Source organism: Centroberyx affinis, unplaced genomic scaffold (genome assembly GCF_046629955.1).
Source record: "Centroberyx affinis isolate AG114_WGS23_722 - 3 ecotype Tasmania unplaced genomic scaffold, CSIRO-AGI_Caff_v1 ptg000677l_1, whole genome shotgun sequence".
Classification (NCBI taxonomy): Eukaryota; Metazoa; Chordata; class Actinopteri; order Beryciformes; family Berycidae; genus Centroberyx; species Centroberyx affinis.
In genome coordinates this window covers 142,501-153,741 of record NW_027279298.1, presented here as the reverse complement: position 1 = coordinate 153,741, position 11,241 = coordinate 142,501, and the positions used below count along the sequence as shown (strand labels likewise).

Sequence of the window (11,241 nt, the reverse complement as noted above, 5' to 3'; positions counted from 1 at the left end):
AAAAAACAAAAAACAGTGGGCTTTTGTCTTCCATTTTATAGCTTGTTCATTAATGTCTTGTTGATAATATCTATTGCGTTAGAAGATCTATAGAAATTACTGTCTAAATGACATCTGATAGTGTCTTTATATCTCCATTAATGTGTCTTAGCCAACACCCCATTTTCTCCCGGCACAGTGAGAATTAAAGCGATAGGGCTAATCCAGGCATTGTTGACACAATCCAGGAAAAGGGATTAATTAAGTATCATTGTCTGAGAAGAAAATTCTCTGGCTCGGGGGCACAGCGTCTTCGCCTGGCCTCCAGCCAAGCTGAGCTCAGCACTTCTTTACACTCCCCCAACCCCCCCATCACCCCCCATACCCCCCACCCACACACACACACACACACACACACACACACACACACACACACACACAAAGAGCTTAAAAGGTACCTCACCTACCCCATTCAAGCCTGGAGGAGGGGATTTTGAGAGAGAGGATATATGGTGGTCTATCTCCCCTAAGACAACTTATCAGGCAACAGCTCTTCATCTGTGCCGCAGCACCATTGTCTGAGAGCAAACATCTGTGGTGGCCAGCCAGCTCCAGCTCCTCAGGCTCATACGGCTGTGGATAAGTCTTCATAGCGATGATGGACTTGAGCATGGCTGAACTGTGCAGCAGTTATTTTTATAACAACCTCCTCAAATAGTTTGTTTTCCTGGATGGCTGAGGATATCAACAGAAAGGGGGGAGGTTTGGGGAGGGGGGGGGGGTTCGAGTTAGGTGACCCATTTTCCCTCCTATTGAGAGGCAGATTTCCAAAAGGCTCTCTAGATGCATATATTAGATTAGAGATATTAGAATAATCCATATGGGATGAGATGGATGGCTGCAGTTTGGCACACAGCTAGGGACTTGTTTGGGTTGAAGTGACCTGGACACCCATAGACCCAGTTTGTGTATGCATGTGTCTGCACAAGTTAGTGCATTAGATTATGTCGATTTTTCAGCAACAGCAATTTTACAATAGTCATTTTCGAGTGTAATAACCTGTGAATTAACCTATGTTAAAGTATTGTAAGTAGATCTTCCTAATACATATTGTACTTACAAAGATGTAACAATACAATGTACAGTAAGGACAAAGCGGAAACATTGTGGGAGTTTTTTTGTTCATTTTTTAGTAATTATATTTGCATTCAGCGCTTTCAGATGGTATATTACATGATAGGGGCCGAGAAATTGTTATAATTGACTTAACAATTACTGAATAAATAAGTGCATTTTGATCAAACCTTTTTAGATGTAAAATGGGTCTTCTGTAAAGCTAAATGAGCCCAGGTTCATGGCGCTTGGTCACAAATATGATGTACTAAAGTAAGTACTTCCAGCACTCTTGAATGATGAATAATATTGGGCAGCCAGTTGGCAAGTGTCCAAAATTTTATCACACACTCGATGTGCCAGGATAACTTGGGAAAAGAATAGCACTGAAACACTTGGTCCAACTGATATTCTGCTGGCAAATAATATAACATATCACCTCATGTTATATCACCTTGGCACTCAATGAGACACAACATAACAGCATTTCAGTAAAGCAAAGAGCAGGAAACATTGACACATCACTGAACAATACTTATGCCAAGTGCAGGAACTCCTTTTTGTAAGTAATTATTCTTGTATATGATGTTTGTACGCTTTGTACTTACATTGTGTTGTTACATGCATGTAAGTACATTAGGTATTAGGCAGATTATCCCTGCACCGTAAGTATTAATGTGTACGTCCAAAACTTTGGAGAGCCATTGGAAAGTGTTTCCATTTTTTCCCATTTTTGATATTGTTTTTTTCTTCTTTAACATTCATCTCATTATCAGCGTCCTCTGAGCAGGGAGCAGTTATGTGTTCAGATGATCAGCATGTTATCTGCTACTCAGCGATGCACTTTGGCTGTCTGTCTGTCTTATCCTACCTCCTCCCTCTCTCCCTACCTGTCTACTGTGAGGATGTTGTCTGTTCGTCCGTATGAATGTGTACATGTACAAACTAACCCCCTCTGTCTCTCTTTCTTGCTCTCACCCTACCAGTCAACAGCGAGGATGTTGTCTCTACGCGGCTGTACTTTGTGAACGCCTCCCTGCAGCGGGTGACCTTCTCCAGCTCGGTGGGGGTGTCCCTGCCCTGCCCTGCGGGCGGCGCCCCCCATGCCGTCCTGCGCTGGTACCTGGCCGCTGGAGACGACATTTACGACGTGCCCCATATCCGCCACGTGCATGCCAACGGCACCCTCCAGCTCTACCCCTTCTCCCCCTCCGCCTATAACAGCATCATCCACGACAACGAGTACTTCTGTACTGCTGAGAACCAGGCCGGCAAGATCCGAAGCCCCAGCATCCACGTCAAAGCAGGTGAGGGTTAACTGATATTCAGGCATTTTAAGATTGGCACACACCAAAATTTTTTACAGCACTTTGGTTGTGTTTAAAACGTTACCGCCTTACCTTCTAGCCCTTCCCATGTACTTCATTCACATGGTCCTTTCCAAAAACTACTCTGGATGCCCAGCTGGGAGCAGTTTACTTTGGCACCAGACCTACACAATGAAACGGTCGCATCAGCAATACCTAGCTACAACATAAGCATCTGTAGCTACGCTAACCCAAACGGCAGTCATATTGGCATCCTAAACCCAACAACACCTCTCAGTGGGGGTGAAGTGTCTCAAAGTGCTGCGTCTTGACCCTGTGTATTAAAAATCCACTAGAAGATAGACACACAGCCACACAGACAGTTGGTGTGGTGACCCCCCCCTCCGCACTCCCTGCCAAGGTCACTGCTGGAGAGTGGCGCTGAACACACTGAAGGAAGGTATTACCACTCTGTCTCACACCCACATAAACACATCGAAAACACACACATGTGACCTAATATACACATACTGACACACACGGACACACGTGCACATGCATATGCATGTACATGCATGCACGCACGCACGCACACACGCGCACACACACACACACACACACACACACACACACACACACACACACACACACACTTACATGCACACCAGCCTGTGCTTAGCTCATGCCAGCAAGCCTCCTGTCTCCCAGTCTCTCCATCTGTCCATGGACTGGAAAGTCCCCTAACTACACACACACACGTACACACACACACACACAGACACAGACACACATATACAGAAGCACACACAGACACACACACACAGACAAAAAAACACACGCGCACACACACACAGCCATTTTCGTCAAGCTGGCTCTTGGTGTTTAGTTGCCAGCTCTTTGTCAGGGTGTTTGGCAGGAAGGATTTTGGAGAGTCAGCTACAGACATGGGAAGATGTGAACCGAATCTTGAAAAAAAGTGGATTTTCAGGTCATTTCTGTGGAAGACATGCTGATAACCGTGGTGAGGAAGACATTTGACTGAGTTTACCAATCCAGCATAAAGAGACAGTCAGCAGTCCCCCCCCTCACTCACCTACAGGACCAAAATCATTCTCCAAAATTCTTCCAGATTCTCCTCCCAACCATCACACACACGCACACACACGCACACACACGCACACACACACACACACTCACACAAACACACCCATATGGCCTGTGTGGTCCCCAGAGGAGGATGGTCCCTCCAGCGTGACAGTGACCTTCCAGCCAGCCTCAGTGTTGGGATGACCTTCCCTCCCAAATAATTACAACAATTAATCAATTAAATGCTGAGACAACCACAACTCCACAGTCCCATAACCAGGACTCACGTGCATGTGTGCCTGTGTGCACCTCATTACCTCCGGAGTCCTATACAACACAAACACACACATACTCAGTTGCATGAACACGCTCCCTCCCTCTCTCTCTCACACACACACACGCACACACGCACACACACACACACACAACACTGCAGTTGCCATGGGCGACAGAGGCGTGAGCGGTAGGGTGTGGCACGTCCTGTCTCAGGTGGCGCAGGAGAATGATGACAGCTGACAGCTCGCAGTGTGACACACCCCCCCCCCCCCACCCTACCTCTCTCTCTCCCTTCATCTTCACATCTCTCTCTACCCCTCTTCTCCCCCTCCCCCCTCTTTCTCACCCTCTCCTATGCATGCTGATTGTGGTCCAATAATAGCACTGGCACCTGTCTGGATAGCTCTACATTTATGAAAATCACTATGTGGGCTGCTTGTTTTCCTGTATGTTTTTTTTGTTGTTTTTTTCCTCATTGTCATAAATCTTGTTTTCTGTATTTTTTTTAACCCAGCCTTCTCTCACAGCATCTTTCTAAATGTAATTGCTATGGTTTAGCATCATTTTTGGTTTTGAAAGGACTGCAAGGAGATTGTACTTTATTTTCCCCAATATCACGCGTTTCATTCTTAGAATATAGCTGCCTATAGTTCTCCTCCTACTTACTATGATTATCTCCCCCTCCCCTGCCTGCACTATAGCCTCAAACTGAAGATTAGTTGGAAGATCAACCCAAGTAACAAATTTTATTGTTTGTGAATTTCACCTGTGTATATACGTGTATTCTACCAATTTCCATGGAGACTGGGTTTTCTAGATTTCCTTTGTCTATGCAATTCATTTTGAAATATATTTGGCTTGATATATAGGAATAGGAGCCATTCAAATTGTTCCTAAGTTAACATGTCCTCTCCACCTCTTCTTCATTTTGTAAGGATACAGAAAGCAGCCTGTTGACTTTCAAAAAAAAAAAATTCTGTTAGCTCTCAAATCTAAATCAGAAAGAAGGCTAAGAAAATCTCATTTCATTTCTAGGAAAAAGATTCAATGGAAAGACATTTTTGTGAATTGGACCTCAACCTCTAAAGCAAGCTGTTTTTTTGTGTTTGTAACAAGCGCATCTAGCAGTTTGGGTGCTATTGTTATAGTAGCCTCAGCAATAAGGCCTACCTGCATTTTTAAGGTTCTCCTCCTCTCCTCTCCTCTCCTCTCCTCTCCTCTCCTCTCCTCTCCTCTTCTCAGCACTCTGCCTATTATATGCATTTTCTTTTTTTAACTTTCTCTCCTTCAGGATATACAAACCATTCTCACTATTGGTATTGACAAGTTCAAGGTCCCAATGGCAGATGTGACTAAAGGCTTAAATACTGTGAAAATGCACCTCTCTATAGCACATACAGTGAGTCACTGCATTCGCTCAGTGCTAAAGCCATCGCTAGCCAAGTATGACATTGTTCTGCATGAGATCCAGAGTTTCTTGTCATGTGTATGTGCCACCTTCTTACATAAACTTGATAAGTGAACTGGGGACACCTGTTCAATGAGTTCACCTCATCTCCCCTTTGTCCCAACTAAAACACACGCAAACCTATGCAGGCCTGAGCCAAGACAGCAGGTGCTTAGATCCCTTTCCCCCATCTGCCCTCCTCATCTCCTCTCTGTCTGTCTTTTCCTTAACAATAAGGAGGACCCATGAACCTGATACACAAGGACTGCTTTTCTAGTACTATCCATGAGACACCCATTGTCCATCCATTCATTTCTCCTTTATTTCATTATTTTTTCTCCTTCTCTATCTTTCCCCTTCTCGGTGTTTTTGCTGCTCGCTTTATGAATAAGTAAATGCAGTATTTGGTTTCCCCGTCGTTAATTATTGAAGCGACAGTGATACAGGACTTGCCTCCCAGTGCGCCTAGCGCACCAGACCCATGTTTTAGCTCGTTCCTAGGCAACCAGGCTGCATATAGTCAGGCATCAGTAACATCCTAATGATTGTGCTGCGCATGCGATGAGGGGGAGTGCAATTTACACACAAATCAGTAGGGCTACCATTTGCATCCTGTCACAAGGCTTAAGAGAATGAATATGTAATGTTTTTTTTCTCTTTGTGCCTTTCATATCTTGGAATAGGTACGTGTGTTAAATGACAATGCTATCACAACAGTTACCTCTTATTAGAGCTGGTTACATGGTTGTGTACAAGGGCAGGTCACGACGCAGGGCTTAGATGACTGTTTTTAATGGTGAGGGGAGTGGTTAATCAACACTTTATTAGAGGTGAGCAGTATTGCAGAGAGGATGACTAGGTGGGCTCAAAGCACAGGAAGTACAAACCTGAGGTGACCTTGACTGGATTTGAATCTCCACTGTGAGGAGGCATCTGGAATTGACAAGTGGGGAGTGTCACCACTGCACCAAACATCCACATGCTGTCAAGCAGATTTTAAACACTCTCTGAGAGGCTCAATGGGCATTGGGGATTTTCCCTGCCATTGACGAGTGGCAGCAGGGTCAATCAGAGAGTAAATAAATGATTGAAAGAATTGGCTGGGCCACAACAGCCGAGGCTACTCAATCGATCCCGGCTATTGATCTGCAGGTAGTCTACATCAATGAGAAGCACAGGCTGTTTAAATGAAGAATTGAAATGAAGACCTGATTGGAATTATTTGTCCTTTAGCTTCGATTTGTTTACAAATGAGGCTTCACCTTACATTAGTGGGCTCTATGTCAGGTGACCAAAGTGAGAAGTCATGGATATGCTGTCCAGGACTCATCTTACTGCAACCATTCGATTTGCTGAAGCACAAGCGACATCACATCGACCAGTGGTTTAGCAATCCAAAGGCTCAAAATCTGAAGTTATAAACCTCATTCATGTTTGGCTTTGTCACATATGTGTGGCAAGGTTAAATTTTAACAGTCTTGCCTCAATAGTCCCTCTTATACTCTAGTCTTAGCTCCTTCACAAACCAGCAGAGAAGAAAGAAGGGGTCTAAGGTTCAACCAATTATGGAAAAGTAGAACAGCGTGGAAGCAATGGACGGAATCAGAAAAAGACTTTGGAGATTAAACCTAGGACTTTAAGGTGAAAGACTCCCCACCATTTGGACAAGGACATTGGCTTTGGTTCCACTGGGTTCCAGTGACAGTGGCGGCTGGCATAAAGCATTATTAATGACCAAGGAAACTGGCCTTCAGGCTAGGCGTTAATTATATCACTGGAGAGCTGGGGGAGAGAGGGAACACACGGGAGGGCGGGGCCACACCATGTGTATTGTGTGTGTATATGTGTGTGTGTATGTGTGTGTGTGTTTTACATTGTTAAGCCATTACTGTCCTCATTTCTAAGGGAAGCCTGGCTGAATAGCTGTGATAGATTGTGTTAGATTGTCATGCCAGAAAGACCCCTCCCCAGCCTCAGCCTTTCTGGGGCCACATTTGATTTCTGTAATCACGTTTTTCCTATCTTACTCATGTCACATACCCTCACTTTTATCTCATGTTACACTTACTGGAGAAAAGTTGGCAAAGCAGCTTTTTTACAAATCAGATCAGGAAAAGAGAATGGAGGATAAGCCCGCTGAAAATACAATTCAGTTTTCATTCAGTCGAGCTATCATGCCCTTGGACTACCTGTCCCTCCTCCCTACCAAAAAAAAAAAAAAAATCCATTCATTTAATTTCATTTTACTTAATTTCTTTAATGAAAATTTATGCTCATGATTCAGCATTTCACATTTCCCACTAATCTAAATGTGACAGAGTTAACTGGAGAGATAATTTGGTTAGCTACAGGCTAGTGTTTTCATCATTAAGCCCGTCTTCATCACGACCATCCTCCCCGTGCACTGGCACAGTTTCACAGCCTAGTGCTCTGCATGCCATGTGCAGGGTGTGTGTTTTTGACGCCCGGCGCCTGTATGTGACAGTTCCATTGGCCGTGAGCAACCTTCCACTCCTCGCCGTCTCATAGCATCTGTGGGATGGTTCTTTAAAAGGCCAAAGGCCAATCACTCTGCATCCCCTTCAACGCAGCTCCAAGTCAGCCCTCCTTATAATCATAGTAAGACTCCAAATTAGGACTAAAGAGAGAAACAGTGACTTGATGTGGTTGAACAGAACACCAGACTAGTTTGTTTACTAGACCTGCCTCCGCTTTTTCTATGGGTTAAACAGGGCAGCAAGATGTCAACTCTAGCGTATCACCATGTGTAGTACTGAAGACTGATCTACCTTATATGATGTTCCAGGTCATATTATCTCATTGCTTATGTCTAATCTTTTGAGTGTATGCTTGCAAACACAATGCTTTGTAATTGTTTTTTTGTTTTTTTTTATAACAAAATTAATTCCAACCAGTCCCAAAAGCAGATGTCTAGTAGAATTACCCAAACCCCAGCCACTGCCACCACCAACCACCATCCAACAATCAGCAGATATCCTTGAATAGATATTTCCTAATATGTTGCAATATGTTTCAAACGTCATATCTGAAGAATATCTGAACTCCGAAATGGGAACACTTTGTCACACTTTAGAATCTGGATACTAAATAACGGTACAAACGGTACAACAAACGGTAGACATTAAGATATCTATGTTCTATCTAATTTGCTAAAGATGTATATTTAGTCCATATTTGGTCAGATATGGTATATGTCAACAAAACTCTAAATATGCATTGTAATTTGTCTGTATTCTCTAGAGAATTTCAGAGATATCCAATCCTACTATTGCCAGATACTGGCCCTTTTTGCGCAGTTGTCCCTGACATTGACTAACTCCAGCTCTTCTCTCCACACTCCAGTGTTCAGGGAGCCCTACACAGTACGTGTGGCCGACCAGCGCTCCATGCGGGGTAATGTTGCCGTGTTCAAGTGCCTCATCCCCTCGGCTGTCCAGGAGTACGTCAGCGTGGTGTCCTGGGAGAAAGACACCGTCTCCATCGTCCCAGGTAGGGAATTCCGCCAACCTCCATTACACTCAGACAAACCTAGTAGTCTAGTAGCTGACAAACTAACCAAAACACAAACTAACAGTTAGTCTGCCGATAAACCCGTCCCTGCCCTGTGTGGCAGGCCTTCTGCAAGTCCGTCCCTTCCATGCTGAAACGTACCATCGCTGAACACCCCATTCTTATGACCACATGATTGATGTTTGCTGGAGTGTGTGCTCGTAATATGTGATCAGTCGGTGGAGCATGATGGAAAACAAATGAACTAATGTGATCCCAATATGACATTGGACTCACAATAACATTTACCCTTAGAGAAAAGAGAAATCTCTTCCATGGTTTTTAGACTGAACAAACTCCGGACCGCAAATCCTGAGTTTGTGTCAATATCTGAACGATTTGCGATCTTCATTTAAACCACCTTATTGTAATAAATATCTCCCCCTCTTTTTTCATGTTTGCGATGGTTTGGACCGCAGAGCACCCGTTAATCAACACTAATCTGTTTTGTGGTGTCACTGGCATCTCCCATTTTGTCAGTGAAAGAAAGGGGGGAGAAGGTAAAAAATGGTCCAATTATTCAAAATGAAGTCTGATGAAATGGCCTTTGCCTGGCACATCCCTGGCTCCTCACTCACTAACTGACACCGCTGTGGTTAATAGCTGTGTTACAGGGATAAATCAGGCATTAGCAGACATGTGATGTGTGTGTGTGTGTGTGTGTGCGTGTGTGTGTGTGTGTGTGTGTGTGTGTGTGAGAGTGAGGGACAGAGAGGTGTGTGTGGGGATTCTAATTTGATGAGTGATAGATCTGTTTATCTGCTGATCACAGTCACCCAAAAGAGAGCAGCCACACCTCGGGGGCTCTGCTGTGTCTCTCTGTCTGGAGCTATTCTCTCTGCAGTATCACAGCTCGTCATCTGATGCTCTATTCAAATTCTTCTCTCCCTGTTATTGACGTTTAACTGGGCAGCAATTGTATTATTTGTTTGACAGTGAGCTGTGAGCTGTGAGCTGCACCCTATGTCTATGCGTTGGTGTCTATGCTGCACTGTGCGCTCTGTGTGTGTGTGTGTGCGTGTGTGTGTGTGTGTGTGCGTGTGTGTGTGGTGCGGTGTTAACATTTGCTCCGTGGAGCAGTGGCAAATTGCAGGGTGTCAGATGAGACTGTTTAGGTCAGATGATACGTATCGCTCCCACCGCCCCTTATCTCACCCTCTGATACTCAGCGCCCCTTTCATCTCTCTCAGTAGTGTGTGTGTATATATAGCCTAGGTGTGTGTGTGTGTGTGTGTGTGTGCGTATTTGCCTCTCTGTATGGCTCTGTCCTTCACACGGGAGCACTCATTGATCCAGCACAGCTGTAGTGTGTGCGTGCGTGCGTGCGTTTGTGTTTATGTGTGTGTGAGTGTGTGCGTCGCCCGAGGGGGGTTTCCAGTCTGGATCGATAAAGCTTGCTGTTGGATTCCCCTCTCTCTTGTCACAGATCCCTCAGTGTGAGAGTGGTGAGACCAGGCCAGTCTGTTTGACTGATAGCTGTGTGTGTGTGTGTGTGTGTGTGTGTGTGTGTGTGTGTGTGTGTGTGTGTGTAAAAAGCCACTGTATCATGGCTCTGTGCTCAGTGGCAGTGCGTTATTGATCAACTGATGGACGCATTCGCTAACACATGCACATATGCACATGCGTGAGCATGTGCGTGAACACACACACACACACACACACACACACACACACTAACACGCACACAAAGCTTTCTTTAGCTGAGTTGATCAAAACTTGAGTGTGTGTTGAGTGAAAACTTTAAAGTTTTCACTTTAAAGACCTTTATACAATTTGCCAAATTTTGACCATAATATAGTATACATAAATTTGTTAAATATTAATTTCTTTGCCCTTTCAAAAATTGAATGATTATATGCGGATTTTCAACAATTTGAACTCTGGCTGATTTTATTTTATTTTTTTTAATTTTTATTTTACCAGTAGCAGGAGTAGCATTTCAGAGGGCATTTGAAAAAGCTTGAGAAGTTTTTGTTTCTCTCTCTCTGTCTCATTCTCTCTCTCTCTCTCTCTCTCTCTCTCTCTCTCTCTCTCTCTCTCTCTCTCTGGGGCTGATGAATAGGTCTTATTGGTAACACAGTGCTCCTCTTTCTCTTTCAGTCCATCTTTGGCTGTAAGCCTCTTCTCATCTCTTTCTCTCCCTGGTACAGGCTGGGGCCTGTGTCAGCATCGTGGCCACACACACCACTCACACACACGCACTCACACACATGCACAAACACACACACACACACACACACACACACACTCCATCACACACCTCATTCATCCATCCACTCCATCCATCAACTCTTTGTGGCATGTATAGCTTTCTCTCTTTCGATATCACTTGAGATGCTCTAGTGGTTTGCCATTTATTAGGGACAGTGTATGCCAAGGTATTGGCTTGACAGGATGACACATGTCACACAGACGGCCGTGTTGGTCAATAAAGCTGAGTTTGAATGGGCTTTGATGAAGAGG

At 44.4% G+C, this 11,241-nt stretch overlaps 1 protein-coding gene across 3 annotated transcripts in view; it reads left to right on the top strand.

Annotated features, from left to right (window-relative positions):
• Positions 1–2,319: 2,319 nt before the first annotated feature.
• The window catches only part of dscaml1 (Down syndrome cell adhesion molecule like 1), a 76,256-nt gene continuing 67,334 nt past the window's right edge, over positions 2,320–11,241 (top strand). For all 3 annotated transcript variants that reach the window (XM_071519227.1, XM_071519226.1, XM_071519225.1), the window contains exons 1-2: positions 2,320–2,399; positions 8,572–8,718. In XM_071519227.1, the coding sequence (XP_071375328.1) occupies positions 8,616–8,718 (103 nt within the window). In that variant the 5' untranslated portion in view covers positions 2,320–2,399; positions 8,572–8,615. The remainder of the gene's footprint in view (positions 2,400–8,571; positions 8,719–11,241) is intronic.